Below are 16,142 nucleotides of genomic sequence, written 5' to 3' on the forward strand. Positions count from 1 at the left end.
ATATTGAATGAATAGAGAATTGTTTTGAATCGGGAAAATGTTGTTTTTGAATCGAGAATCGCGTTGAATCGAAAATGATCGATTTTGAATCGAATCGTGACCCCAAGAATCGATATTGAATCGAATCGTGGGACACCCAAAGATTCGCAGCCCTATTAGCTAATTTTACTTGTTTTGGAAAGTCTTGACAAGCCAAATTTTCTTGTTCTATTGGCAGATAATTTTGCTTAGTTCAAATAAAATACCACTCATTTTTTTATTATTTTTTTATTGTTTTTGAACACTGACTTTTTGCAGTGTAGTGTGTGAATGTTGTCTGTCTATCTGTGTTGGCCCTGCGATGAGGTGGCGACTTGTCCAGGGTGTACCCCGCCTTCCGCCCGAGTGCAGCTGTCATAAGCTCCAGCACCCCTGCTACCCCAGGAGGGACAAGCGGTAGAAAAATGGATGGATGTTATTCACAATGGGGCTCAATGGTGACATTTTTAATGCTGGTGTGAAAACCTTGGGTTTAAAAATGTATTCCCAGCATCTGCTGAAGTTTCACATGAAAATAACTAAATTACAAATGATTCCATATAGAGTAACAACCAAAATTATGACCAGAAACGAGCTGAAAAATTAAAATTTTGTTTTGCAAAAAAGGGTACACTGCAAAAAGTCAGTGTTCAGAAACAAGAAAAAAAATTACAAAAATTATGGGTATTTTTTTTTTAACTAAGCAAAATGATCTGCCAATAGAACAAGAAAATTCGGCTTGTCAAGAATGTGTGTGTGAATGGGTGAATGTGGAAATAGTGTCAAAGCGCTTTGAGTACCTTAAAAGGTAGAAAAGCGCTATACAAGTATAACCCATAGGGTGTGGGGACCCCCAAGAGGTAGTTGTAGGGTTTCCCCATCTAAATGACAGATAGTTAACAGTAATGGACCCTTAATGGGTCCATTTGTACACTCTCAGTTACATTAATATTGATATTATACATGTGGACCCATAGATACACTGCAAAAAGTCAGTGTTCAAAAGCAAGAAAAAAAAAATACAAAAATTAGTGGTATTTTATTTGAACTAAGCAAAATTATCTGCCAATAGAACAAGAAAATTTGGCTTATCAAGACTTTCCAAAACAAGTAAAATTAGCTAACCTCAATGAACGCAAAAATACCTTAAAATAAGTATATTCTCACTAATAACAAGTGCACTTTTCTTGGTAGAAAAAAAGAAAGAAAATACCTTATTGCTCAATATGTTGAAAAATATTCTTAAATTAAGTAAATGTTAGTGCCATTATCGTGACATAATGATATGCGCTTTTTAGTTTTATACTTGTGAGTGTTGATGACACAGCTTTGCAACAGTTGATATTCTAGTTTCAAGCATGTTTTACTCATCAAATCTCAGCAACAAGCTGTAATATCTTACTGAGATCATTTAGGACCAAAACACTTAAAACAAGTAAAACACTCTAACATAAAATCTGCTTAGTGAGAAGAATTATATTATCAGACAGATAATAAGCAAAAATCACCCTTATTTGAGATATTTAGTTTTACTTAGATTTCAGTTTTTGCAGTGTACCTTTTTAAAATTCATCTTGCTTGCATTTTTCTTCCTCCCAGCGCTGGCGTGATTATGAAGAGACGTTGAAGTCGTTCTGTAATCGACACGGCTACGACGGAATGCTGTTTCTCTTGTCTGTCAACGACTCGCTTCATCCTCCTCGCCAACAGGTGGCAGTCTACTCCAGCAACACGGGCCTCCTCAACCAGGTAAACTTACAGTCGAACATGACTTTATTTCTAGATATTCCAAATAGAGATGTCCGATAATGGCTTTTTTGCCGATATCCGATATTCCGATATTGTCCAACTCTTAATTACCGATTCCGATATCAACCGATACCGATATATACAGTCGTGGAATTAACACATTATTATGCCTAATTCTGTTGTGATGCCCCGCTGGATGCATTAAACAATGTAACAAGGTTTTCCAAAATAAATCAACTCAAGTTATGGAAAAAAAATGCCAACATGGCACTGCCATATTTATTATTGAAGTCACAAAGTGCATTATTTTTTTTTTAACATGCCTCAAAACAGCAGCTTGGAATTTGGGACATGCTCTCCCTGAGAGAGCATGAGGAGGTTGAATTGGGCGGGGTTGAGGTGGGAGGGAGCAGCTGGGGGTGTATATTGTAGCGTCCCGGAAGAGTTAGTGCTGCAAGGGTTTCTGGGTATTTGTTCTGTTGTGTTACGGTGCGGCTGTTCTCCCGAAAATGTGTTTGTCATTCTTGTTTGGTGTGGGTTCACAGTGTGGCGCATATTTGTAACAGTGTTAAAGTTGTTTATACGGCCACCCTCAGTGTGACCTGTTTGGCTGTTGACCAAGTATGCTTTGCATTCACTTGTGTGTGTGAAAAGCTGTAGATAATTATGTGATTGGGCCGGCACGCAAAGGCAGTGCCTTTAAGGTTTATTGGCGCTCTGTACTTTTCCCTACGTCCGTGTACACAGCGGCGTTTTAAAAAGTCATACATTTTACTATTTGAAACCGATACCGATAATTTCCGATATCACATTTTAAAGCATTTATCAGCCGATAATATCGGCAGTCCGATATTATCGGAAATCTCTAATTCCAAATATAATTTCAGATCTGCTGCGAGTTGGAGACAACGTCTAGCTGGTTTCTCTCAGGTGAATTAGAGGCCAGGGGGTGTTACCAGGTCTATCACACCCCCCTAAACACCTCTACTTTGAGTACCTCTCTGCTGGAAGAGGAGGTGCGCTGTGTCCTCAAGGAGCTGGTGGATCGGCGGAGCTCTGTGCTGGCCTGTCACCCGAGCAGCAGGACGTCCTCCACTGAGGGTGTGGCCGGCAGCGTGGAATTCTCCCAAGGATCGTCAGGCATCAATGACATGGACGGCTCTGACACGGAGAGAGGTGAAGGAGGTAGTGGAGCTGTGGTAGCAATAGAGAGGTAAGTGAAAAAGACCAGGCTTCAGATTCCAAAACCCATTCTTTTTAAGCAAGAAACCATCATTGTGAATTTCTCACTGTATTTTTGTCGTCCAGCAGGGGGGTGGCAGAGGGTGAGGAGGACTCGGGAGGAGTCGGCGCAAGTGGGGAGCTTCTGAGCCCCGACAGTGGTATGAACACCATCCGCAGCAGCCGTTCCTCAAAGGAGAGTTCGGTGTTCCTCAGTGATGACAGCCCAGTTGGCGAAATTCTTGGCGCAGGTCCAGGGGGTCTCCTGCTGAGGAACCCCTCTCCTTTGGGCTTATGCTCTCTCTCCCCTCCTGTGCCTCCTGAGAGAAGAAGGCAGCGCTCCAGCAAAAAGAGGAGTGACCATTTTGACCAGTTTAGTTTTGATCCACTTCATCCACATCCCATCCTTCCAAATCCTGGGGGGAAATTAGATGATGACAGGCAAACCGCAGGAAGCTCAAGCCTGTCCGAATACGAAGAACTAAACATGCTGGATTTCTCTGCGCACAGTTCTTTAGGCGGTCTTGAAAGTAGGCAGTCTTCAACTGATCCTGAAGGTCAAATCCATGGCATCGAGGTGATTGACACCCTTGTTCCTCCGACTCCGGTCAACAGTCTGGTAGGGAGTCACCCATCCAGCAGTTGCGGTGTCAGGTTTTTCCCTGAGGATGTGGTGGAGAGGATCAGTGGCTTTCAGCACAAAGACAGCGTCTCTTCGTCCTTGTCTGAAACCTGGGAGGAACTTGGCTTTGACCCATCTTCGAATGACACCTGGAATAGAACCAGAGAGAGCCCACTGACCCTGGAGGAGGTAAGGTGCAAAGATTCAGAAGGTGGCATGACAGGAAGGCCAAGTAGGGAAGAGAGGTCACAGAGGGACTTGAGCCTTGAGCCACAACTTAGTCTGATCACTGAGCAGACAGACTCAAGAGACAACTGGAGCCCAGATACTGTACTGAGAGATCAGTGGAACGCAGTGACTGTGGCTGATCTGCAGCTGACCCCACCAGAGGAGGAAGTAGTTCGACGAGACAAAGCAGGTATCTTTGGAGTAAAAGAAATGACTTCACAGAAGAAGAAAACCATCCTAAACACGTTAACACCTGACACCTCCAAGGAGGACGATGAAGAGGCACAGGGGAAAATAGGCAGCAGATCTACACTGGACTTTTGGACCTACTCGGCACAGAAGGGCTTTCTCAAATCTGACAGCGGAACCACAACATCTTATCCTGAATCACTAGATATGTGGAATATGACAATTCGGGATGACAGTTTCTCGCCTCTCACCACCCCTGACAATTTGTCTGCAGACTCTGGGTCTTTTTGCGGGGCAAGTACTAACGTGGGGGCTGGTGCTTCTGTACAAAGTCCACAGGGATCATCTTATGGTAGCATGGCAATGTGGAACACTACCATACAGGAGGACAGCTCTTCATCAGCAAGCCCAGAAGGACCCGGAAATGGCCACAGCAGTCACACTGGTTTATTGGATGGATGTCATACTCCTAAGTCACGGGGAGGAGAAGCGGCAGGAAAGGATAGCAAGTGGAGCGGTCAAAACCAGAATGTCCAAATAGTCATAGAGGGGGAAGAAGATAGAATATCACATAGTTGTGACCCTGTTTCGGTTCCTCACATGGTCATCTCCACCTCAGACTATGATAATGTGAGATCTTTGTCCTCCATTGAAGTCCACACTAGTCATGCTGTGGATATGATCCACCTTGGAGAGCAGTCCAGCCCATTTGTTGCTGTGACCAAACCTACTGATGACAACACAAGACAGACCGAATCTGATCTGGGTGTTTCCGACAAAGTATTTACTTTTGAAGGACATAGTGAGTTGAGTAACGTAACCAAGAGCTGCAGTAATTCAGAAAAAAATTACTCCATAGACCAACCAAGTCCTAGTTCTCCATTTATTCTAGTTGACAACTCTCTGGCTGATGATTCTTTATCCCTAAGCCCAGGTGGTTTAAGTCTTGGACTGGCACCACAATCGAACTGTCAACCAGGCAGTGTTACCCACATCAACAACCAAAGTCAAGAAGGTTCAGTGGAGGGTCCCACAAGAGCTACCGTGTTACCGAGCCCTGGTGGGGAGAGAGAGACCATCAAGTCAAGCCCAGACAGCCTTCACCCAGGCAGTCAAGACGAACTCCGCTCCAATTCCGATGGGGATTCTTCATCTGGTCTGGAAATGGAATACATTATTCTTCCTGGCACTGTAAAGGAGGCCGAGAGGGAAAGAGAACACAGACCTAGAGGACCAAGGAAGCCCATGGAGACATTCAGCATGCTGTCTTATGCTGTTTCAGTGCTAAATGCTCAAACCACAGAGAAAACCAGGCAACTCCAAGTAATACCACCGTTCCAAACAGAACGCGTAGCTCAACACAACACTGAGTCATCCATATCTTCTGAGACGTTCAACAAAAGCACTCCTACTCAAGCTAAAACTGAAGCTTCCTGCCAGTCCGAATCAAGGCAAGAAGTTCAAGAAGGGAACTTCGAGGACAAACAGAGTAGCGTGGCCAGAAGCATGTCGCCCTCAATGAGACATCCATCTGATCACTTCCTAAAAACAAGAGAGGAGGTTTACGTCCATTCCCAAATCTCCATGGAAGACTCGGATTCAGACAGTGGGCGGTCACCGGCCGCCACTACTCCACCACCCCATCCCATGTCGTCAGGCAATTTCCAGGGCTGGGGGGCTCCTTCACCAAGGCATGACAGCCCTCAGTCATCATGTGACTCCCCGTCACTCGGTAACAGCTCCGCATCCCGCCCCAGTTCTTCGGTTACCACTCCTGTGAGCGAGTCGGGAGGCCCAGGTACCAAAACTCTTGGATTACCTTTCTCTGGAGATTTAATGGAGGAGAACGATGAGGAAGAAGCGGTTACAGAGCAGCCAAAGCCGAGGCTAAGCTCCCATGATCTGTTGAGTTTCACAGAGGAACTTGTTGAAGGTTGTCAACTCCAGCCAACCAGTGGAATGTTTCAAGAGGACATGTTTGATTATTATGGACATACTGGTAGGACTGATGGTAGTAGCTCACTTGGACATCACATTGGAGCTCACCAAAACTATTCTCCACATTTAGGGTAAGTGGAACACATTAATGATAAATTATTCTTTTCTGTGATATGGTACTGACCTAAATTTATAACAGACAAAATACTCTCCTTCTTTTGTTTTGAATCTGAATGTTTGTTTCTTTAGTTAAATTGAGAAATAGTTGCCCAATACATGGTTCGAGTTTTAAGTACAGGGTGTAATTTTTCTTGTTTGTGTTCATTACCACTCCTTTTCAATACTGCTTGAGTTTTATATGTTCTTTGTGTATGTGTTTAGGTTTTTTTTCTCACATCCTAAAAATATGCACATTTCTCAATTAGAGACTTCAAATTATTCATGGATGTGAATGTTTGTTTATGTATATATACGCCCTGTATTTGACTGGCTAGCAGTCCATGGTCTTCCCGGCCCAGTGAATCACTACACTCTGTGTCAGGTTCAAATACAGATGGCATCTATTAAACAAGACAAGAAGCAAGGAATTAAACAGAGACAGAATTAAATTTGGCTCAATTGAGGAGAAACCCCTGGGCTGTACTCTTTGTACAGTCTTCCAATGTGCTCTGACGAAAGATTGTACTTTTATTTGGACTTTCCCTGATTACATGGCAACAGCTGTTTCTAAGGGAGGGGGGTCGTAAACAGCCATCGCCTTTGATTACAAACAGTTCAAGGAAAAGGTCGTAAAACAGTTCAAAGAAAAGGTCGCCTGGAGGGGAGTCTGGTCCTGCTTCCTCTCCGCTTTGTAGTTCTCGGGTCAAGACAACATCTTTCTGTGGATTACAATACATCAAAGAAACAGAACACCTTCATGTTGCTTCCCATTCTACACAGTGGAGTTTTACAAGCCTTTTGCTTGGTAGGATCAAAGACAGCTTTTGTCTTCTTGCCGGGAACACAAAGTTTTGTGATAACTTAGATACAATTATTCTGACACTCTGTAATATACCGTATTTTCCGGACCATAGGGCGCACCGGATTATAAGGCGCGCTGCCAATGAACGGTCTATTTTTGATCTTTTTTCATATATAAGGCGCAACGGAATTCAGAGCGCATTAAAAGAGTCATATTATTATATTTTTTCATAAATGTAAAACAACTTCCTTGTGGTCTACATAACATGTAATGGTGGTTCTTTGGTCAAAATGTTGCATAAATGATGTTTTACAGATCATCGTCAAGCCGCTTTCTGACAGTCGCTTTAGGATGCACCGTTTTGTGGGCGGTCTTATTTACGTGGCTCACCTTCGGCAGCGTCTTCTCCCCGTCGTCTTTGTTGTAGCGGTGTAGCGTGCAAGGACGGGTGTGGAAGGAGTGTCAAAAGATGGAGCTAACTGTTTTAATGACTTTCAGACTTTACTTCAATCAATAACGGAGCAGCATCTCCTCATCCGGAAACAACTACAAGGCCGGAAATGTATCCCGGGAAAAACCGTCCGACCGGAACTCTCTAATAACTAAAGTTCCTTGGGTGAATAATGTACGCTCACTATACCGGTATGTTTTAGCGCTTTCATGGCGAGTTTACTGACAGATATAAGTAAGAACTTTACACTACTTTATATTAGAAATGGCAAAAGTTGAGGATGAATGTCCCATAACAATAAGATAGAGAAAAAGAAGAAGCTTATCGACTACGGACTACAAAGGCAATTTTTCAGGATTTATGCAGATCCCAAATATAGATCAGCAGGTACCAGTAGGTAAGAAAAGTTGCTTTTGCATAATACTGCGAAACAAAACGCCAGATAATATGTCTTACCTTATACCAGGGGTCTGCAACCCGCGGCTCCGGAGCCGCATGCGGCTCTTTGATCACTCTGATGCGGCTCAGCTGCATACTTGCCGAGACTTCCGGATTTCAGTGCCTCTCGCAGAAAATTACCGGGATTAATATTCTCCGATTTTTCACCCTTACAATAATATTAAAGGCGGCACGTGCCGTAATGGTACAGCATTTAGCGCCCTCTACAATCTATATTAACTGCGTGCCAGCCCAGTCTCTTGTTTTATGCATCTTCTGCCTGCACACGTAAGTGACCTTGCTCAACAGCCACACAGGTTACACTGACGGTGGCCATATAAAACAACTTTAACACTCTTACTAATAATGCGCCACACTTTGAACCAAAACCAAACAAAAATGACAAACACATTTCGGGAGAACATCTGCACCTTAACACAACATAAACACAACAGAACAAATACCCAGAATCCCATGCAGCCCTAACTCTTCCGGGCTACATTATACACCCCTACTACCACCAAACCCCGCTCCCACCCCAACCCTGCTCCCTCACACATCAACCCACCCCCCCGCTTCCGTGCGTCGGGTGAGGTGGGCGGGGTTTGGTAGCGGGGGTGTATAATGTAGCCCGGAAGAGTTAGGGCTGCATGGGATTCTGGGTTTTTGTTCTGTTACGGTGTGGGTTCACAGTGTGGCACATTATTAGTAAGAGTGTTAAAGTTTTTTATACCGCCACCGTCAGTGGCCAAGTATGCCTTGCTGTCACTTACGTGAGCAAGCAGAAGCCCCATACAACATGTGGCTGGGTCGGCACACTGGTTGTAGTGGGCGCTAAATGCTGTACCATCACAGCACGTCCGAGAGAATAGTTGCCCCGAAATTCGTAGTCTGCCGGAAAAATCGGAAGGGTTGACAAGAATGACGCTGTCAAGCGCCATTCATATAAAACTCGCGGGCCGCACTAACATTCAATTTTCATATTAAGGTGTGGGCCGCGTGTCTGAGACCCTTGGTTTGTACGTAGCACAAAGCAAAAAAAAAACTTTGAATGCAGCGTCATTTAATTTTAAATTTCAAAAGATTTTTGTGGCTCCCATTGTTTTCTTTAATTTGTCAAACTGGTCAAAATGGCTCTTTGACTGGTAAAGGTTGCCGACCCCTGCCTTATACACACACCATAATAATACTCCTATGTTGAAGCACATCAAGCGGTGAGGCTTCATAGCTTACCAAAGTCGTACTAAAACATTTTGATAGATTTTAGAGCGGCGTGTATAATGGTCTATATTTTCAATGAACATATAAAATGTTGGTGTTTATCATATTGCCATCATAGTGCAGTCTACGCGTATCTCTCATGTTTGACTGCCATCTACCAGAGGTGGGTAGAGTAGCCAGAATTTGTACTCAAGTAAGAGTACTGTTACTTTAGAGATTTAATACTCAAGTAAAAGTAAGGAGTAGTCACCCAAATATTTACTTGAGTAAAAGTAAAAAGTATGTTGTGAAAAAACTACTCAAGTACTGAGTAACTAATGAGTAACATACACACACATATCATATATACATATATACATACATTGATATATACAGTATATAATTTATATTTATTTATGTTGCCGTTTTTGTTTACATGTTAAAGGTGTTTTAATGAATATACATGCATGTTTAACACATATAGATTCCTTTCTTTCATGAAGACAAGAATATAAGTTGGTGTATTACCTGATTCTGATGACTTGCATTGATTGGAATCAGACAATAACGTCCACATTTTCGAATGGAAGAGAAAAAAAAGTCTTCCTTTCTGTCCAATACCACATGAAAGTGGTTGGTTTTTGGCATCTTATTTGTCCAGCTTCCATATTCGTTTTTATACACTTTACAAGAAATACATTGGCGGCAAACTCTGTAGCTTGCTAGCTTGTTTGCGCTGGCTTTCGGAGACTCTTATTTTGCGCGATGGAGCGGCACTTTTATTGTGTAGACAGGAACTGGGCAGTCAGTTTTTAGGCTTTTGACGGGAAGTACGGTTGAAATAAAAAAAAAGGGTCTTTTTTTCCTTCACACTTTTGATTGATTGATTGCAACTTGTATTAGTAGATTGCACAGTACAGTACATATTCCGTACAATTGACCACTAAATGGTAAGACCCCAATAAGTTTTTCAACTTGTTTAAGTCAGGTCATGTGACCCCTGGCTCTGTTTGATTGGTCCAACGTCACCAGTGACTGCATCTGATTGGTGGAACGGAGTGAACGTCACCAGTGACTGTATTTGTTGAAACGCAGGCACTATGAAGGTCTGTCTGACAGACCAAAACAAACAAAGCGTGCATTAACAGATCGATAAAAATTAGTAGCGAGTAGCGAGCTGAATGTAGATAAAAGTAGCGGAGTAAAAGTAGCGTTTCTTCTCTATAAATATACTCAAGTAAAAGTAAAAGTATGTTGCATTAAAACTACTCTTAGAAGTACAATTTATCCCAAAAGTTACTCAAGTAGATGTAACGCAGTAAATGTAGCGCGTTACTACCCACCTCTGCCATCTACTGGTCACACTTATCATTACACCATGTACCAAATAAAATTGCTTCGAGGTCGGTAAGCAAGTGTAGTCCCACCGCAGTGAATGGAAGCAGCAACCCCTCTGTGTACGTGTGATTGAAATAAACGTTTTTATCTATACACTCACTAGGACTGAACAGGAGGAAGGTGGTGACCTCAGACGTGGTGCCTCCGACGTTTACGCAGAGTTTACAACGGACGCCCCCGCGCCGACAGAGCGTCCCGAGAGCTACTCTGGACCTAGTCAGGGCGAACACAAGCACCCTGAAAGGCAGGATCACGATCAGTTTGTGCCTGAGGGATACGCCCACTTCTTGATGTCACGGTCAGTTTGCCCTCAAGTTGACGATATGCATCATGTTGTTCTGTCGCTTTGTCAGCTTCATTAGTAAAATGTATTTAGATGTTTGTGTAATAATACTTTTTAGCAAATTAGTTGTTTCAGTTATTATTATTGATGGATTTATACCATTTATACCGGGGGTCGGCAACCCGCGGCTCTTTAGCGCCGCCCTAGTGGCTCTCTGGAGCTTTTGCAAAAATGTATGAAAAATGGAAAAAGATGAGGGAGAAAAAAATATATTTTTTGTGTTAATATGGTTTCTGTAGGAGGACAAACATGACACAAACCTCCCTAATTGTTATAAAGCACACTGTTTATACTAAACATGCTTCACTGATTCGAGTATTTGTCAAGGGCCGTTTTGTCCTACTAATTTTGGCCGTCCTTGAACTCACCGTAGTTTGTTTACATGTATAACTTTCTCCGACTTTCTAGGAGGTGTTTTATGCCACTTCTTTTTCTGTCTCAAACTTTTAACGTTGTGCATGAATGCACAAAGGTGAGTTTTGTTGATGTTATTGACTTGTGTGGAGTGCTAATCAGACATATTTGGTCACTGCATGACTGCAAGCTAATCGATGCTAACATGCTATTTAGGCTAGCTGTATGTACATATTGCATAATTATGCCTCATTTGTAGCTATATTTGAGCTCATTTAGTTTCCTTTAAGTCCTCTTAATTCAATTAATATCTCATGACACACTATCTGTATGTAATATGGCTTTTAATTTTTTGTGGCTCCAGGCAGATTTTTTTTTGTATTTTTGGTCCAATATGGCTCTTTCAACATTTTGGGTTGCCGACCTATGATTTATACCATTTCAGCTGATCTAATAAAAACTTACAGTAAAGGCCAAAAGTTTGAGCACACTTTCTCATTCAATGCATTTTTTGTTATTTCCAAGACTATTTACATTGTAGATTGTCACTGAAGGCATCAAAACTATGAGTGAACACATGTTGAGTTATTTACTTAACAAAAAAAGGTGAAATAACTGGAAAGACGTTTTGTATTCTAGTTCTTTCAAAATTGCCACCCTTTGCTCTGATTACTTTTTGGCACACTCTTGGCATTCTCTCGATGAGCTTCAAGAGGTAGTCACCTGAAAGGGTTTTCACTTCACAGGTGTGCTTGAAGCTCATCCAGAGAATGCCAAGAGTGTGCAAAGCAGTCGTCAGAGCAAAGGGTGGCTATTTTGAAGAAACTAGAATATAAAACATGTTTTCAGTCATTTCACCTTTTTTTGTTAAGTACATAACTCCACGTGTGTTCATTCATAGTTGTGATGCCTTCAGTGACAATCTACAATGTAAATAGTCATGAAAATAAAGAAAATGCGTTGATTGAGGTGAAGGTGTGTCCAAACTTTTGGCCTCTACTGTATATAACGTCAAAGCAACAAATTATTATTATTATTATTGTTTAAATTAGTACCTACCGTATTTTTTGGAGTATAAGTCGCACCGGAGTATAAGTCGCACCGGCCGAAAATGCATAATAAAGAAGGAAAAAAACACATAAGTTGCACTGGAGCAGGGGTGCTCACACTTTTTCTGCAGGCGAGCTACTTTTTAATTGATCAAGTCGTGGGGATCTACCTCATTCATATATATAATTTATATTTACTTATTTATGAAATATATGTTTTTGTTAACAAGTTAAAGGTGTTTAATGATAATGCAAGCATGTTTAACACATATAATTAATATTGTTAATAAGTTAAAGGTGTTTAAAGATAATACAAAAATGTTTAATACATATAGTTAATATTGTTAACAACTTAAAGGTGGTTAAAGATAATACAAGCATGTGTAACAGATATAGTTAATATTGTTAACAAGTTAAAGATGTTTAATGATAATACAAGCATGTTTAACACATATAGTTAATATTGTTAATAAGTTAAAGGTGTTTAAACATAATACAAGCATGTTTAACACATATAGTTAATATTGTTAATAAGTTAAAGGTGTTTAAAGATAATACAAGCATGTTTAACACATATAGATTCCTTTCTTTCATGAAGACAAGAATATAAGTTGGTGTATTACCTGATTGTGATGACTTGCATTGATTGGAATCAGACAGTGGTGCTGATAACGTCCGCATTTTCGAATGGAGGAGAAAAAAAGTCCTCCTTTCTGTCCAATACCACATGAAAGTGGTTGGTTTTTGGCATCTTATTTATCCAGCTTCCGTACTCCTTTTTATACACTCTACAAGAAATACATTGTCGACAAACTCCGTAGCTTGCTAGCTTGTGCACGCCAGCTTTCTGAGCCTCTTATTTTGTTAGCGCAGGCAGGATGAAGCAGAGGTTTTATTGTGCAACTGTGCAGTCGTTCTTTGGAGTGTTGACGACAGGTACGGCGCCAGAGTCTGTTGAAATAAAGTGTTTTTCGCTTTTCAGTCGGTAATTTTAATGAGCTGGCAGCAGCCAGCGTCATCTCAGAAGACCCTCGGGTGCCGTGAATGTCAATCAAGTGACATCATAGTGAAGATTTTATGATCGCTCATTTTTAGGACTATTTTTTGAATGCCTGGCTGGTGATCGACTGACACACCCTCCGCGATCGACCGGTAGCTCGCGATCGACGTAATGAGCACCCCTGCACTGGAGTACAAGTCGCATTTTTTGGGGAAATGTATTTGATAAAATCCAACAGCAAGAATAGACATTTGAAAGGCAATTTAAAAATAAATAAAGAATAGTGAACAACAGGCTGAATAAGTGTACGTTATATGAGGCATAAATAACCAACTGGTATGTTAACGTAACATATTATGGTAAGAGTCATTCAAATAACTATAACATATAGAACATGCTATACGTTTACCAAACAATCTGTCACTCCTAATCGCTAAATCCCATGAAATCTTATACGTCTAGTCTCTTACGTGAATGAGATGAATAATATTATTTGATATTTTACGGTAATGTGTTAATAATTTCACACATAAGTCGCTCCTGAGTATAAGTCGCACCCCCGGCCAAACTATGAAAAAAACTGCGACTTATAGTCCGAAAAATATGGTAAATGATCATTGATAATAGCAGTTGTCCTAATAGTAGAGATGTCCGATAATGGCTTTTTTGCCGATATCCGATATTGTCTAACTCTTAATTACCGATTCCGATATCAACCGATATCGATATATACAGTCGTGGAATTAACACAATATTATGCCTAATTTTGTTGTGATGCCCCGCTGGATGCATTAAACAATGTAACAAGGTTTTCCAAAATAAATCAACTCAAGTTATGGGAAAAAAATGCCAACATGGCACTGCCATATTTATTATTGAAGTCACAAAGTGCATTATTTTTTTTAACATGCCTCAAAACAGCAGCTTGGAATTTGGGACATGCTCTCCCTGAGAGAGCATGAGGAGGTTGAGGTGGGCGGGGTTAGGGAGTAGCGGGGGATGTATATTGTAGCGACCCGGAAGAGTTAGTGCTGCAAGGGATTCTGGGTATTTGTTCTGTTGTGTTTATGTTGTGTTACGGTGCGGATGTTCTCCCGAAATGTGTTTGTCATTCTTGTTTGGTGTGGGTTCACAGTGTGGCGCATATTTGTAACAGTGTTGAAGTTGTTTATTTGGCCACCCTCAGTGTGACCTGTATGGCTGTTGACCAAGTATGCTTGCATTCCCTTGTGTGTGTGAAAAGCCGTAGATATTATGTGACTGAGCCGGCACGCAAAGGCAGTGCCTTCAAGGTTTATTGGCGCTCTGTACGGACAGCGGCGTTTTAAGAAGTCATACATTTTACTTTTTGAAACCGATACCGATAATTTCCGATATTACATTTTAAAGCATTTATCAGCCGATAATATCGGCAGTCCGATATTATCGGACATCTCTACCCAATAGTCACAATAATACATTCATAATTACTGTATTTCATCTGTAATCTTTTATTTAAATCCCATATTACAATCACACTTACATTTGAATAATAATAGTATTCGTGTTGTTGTTGTTGAACTTGTTTATAGAGATGTCCGATAATATCGGCCGATAAATGCTTTAAAATGTAATATCAGAAATTATCGGTATCTGTTTTTTTTATTATCGTTTTTGTTGTTTGTTTTTTTTGTGTTTTTTTATTAAATCAACATAAAAAACACAAGATACACTTACAATTAGTGCACCAACCCAAAAAACAAAAGGGTTGTTTCTTTCTGTTATTAATATTGTGGTTCCTACATTATATATCAATATATATCAATACAGTCTGCAAGGGATACAGTCCATAAGCGTGCTGCTGGTCCACTAATAGTACTAACCTTTAACAGTTAAATGTATTTATTTTCATTCATTACTAGTTTCTATGTAACTGTTTTTATATTGTTTTACTTTCTTTATTATTCAAGAAAATGTTTTTAATTTATTTATCTTATTTTATTTTTTTTATTTTTTTTTAAAAAGGACCTTATCTTCACCATACCTGGTTGTCCAAACTAGGCATAATAATGTGTTAATTCCACGACTGTATATATCGGTATCGGTTGATATCGGTATCTGTTTTGATATTGTTTTACTTTCTTTTTTATTCAAGAAAATGTTTTTAATTTATTTATCTTGTTTTATAAAAAAAATTTAAAAGTACCTTATCTTCACCATACCTGGTTGTCCAAACTAGGCATAATAATGTGTTAATTCCACGACTGTATATATCGGTATCGGTAATTAAGAGTTGGACAATATCGGAATATCGGCTACCGGCAAAAAAGCCATTATCGGACATCCCTACTTGTTGTTGTCAACATTATTATAATTATTATTATTATTTGTATTTGTTGGTCCTTATTTTTTTTATTAATTGCTTTTGTTTTGAATTTGAAGTTATTTAGTACCGAATTATAGAATTTCAAAGTGTGTGTAAAAGTGCACGTGTGTGTGTTTGTGTCTCTGCTTAATTATGGCTCTTCGTTAACGTTTGCATCATGGGACGCTTTGGCCCCACTTTGTGACACTGAAGACCCGCCCCCTTATTGAGGAACACCACCCCTTTGTTTCTTTGTGTGTTTGCGTTTTCAATACACACATTCATGGTCATGTGACCTAGTAGTGGAGAAGCCGGTTGATGCTGTGGCTAAAGATCGAAGGTACGTGTCCAAATAAGACTTTTCTGATCTTTACAATCTCCTGCAGCACCCCTCTATTTTTAGCGGGCGTTGTGCTAATCAGATGTGCCGGAAGAGAGTTGAAGGGGGGAGGGGGTAACAGTGTTGCATATTGTTCCTCCGTCCCACACGTGCACTCTAGACTTGCTTTTTGTTCGAATCCCGAGACAAAAGTAGGCAAGTCTTGTCTCATAGACAGATATTTGGGCTTTGATGCTTTCACATTGTGTGTGTTTGCGGCCATTGCAGTTGTCATTTACGTGCTGGGTCATGATTGTGTG

At 40.7% G+C, this 16,142-nt stretch overlaps 1 protein-coding gene across 6 annotated transcripts in view; it reads left to right on the forward strand.

The window, feature by feature from the left end:
- The window catches only part of LOC133578811 (uncharacterized), a 180,012-nt gene that overhangs the window by 101,299 nt on the left and 62,571 nt on the right, over positions 1–16,142 (forward strand). For 5 of the 6 annotated variants that reach the window (XR_009811881.1, XM_061933304.1, XM_061933319.1 and 2 more), the window contains 4 exons: positions 1,618–1,767; positions 2,655–2,980; positions 3,076–6,096; positions 10,517–10,711. Coding sequence is in view for 5 of the 6 variants with exons in the window: in XM_061933304.1 (XP_061789288.1) it covers positions 1,618–1,767; positions 2,655–2,980; positions 3,076–6,096; positions 10,517–10,711 (3,692 nt within the window). In the remaining variant the exon portion in view is untranslated. The remainder of the gene's footprint in view (positions 1–1,617; positions 1,768–2,654; positions 2,981–3,075; positions 6,097–10,516; positions 10,712–16,142) is intronic. The other variant, XM_061933311.1, reaches the window with a different exon arrangement.

This window comes from Nerophis lumbriciformis, linkage group LG03 (assembly GCF_033978685.3).
Source record: "Nerophis lumbriciformis linkage group LG03, RoL_Nlum_v2.1, whole genome shotgun sequence".
In the NCBI taxonomy this organism is placed as follows: domain Eukaryota; kingdom Metazoa; phylum Chordata; class Actinopteri; order Syngnathiformes; family Syngnathidae; genus Nerophis; species Nerophis lumbriciformis.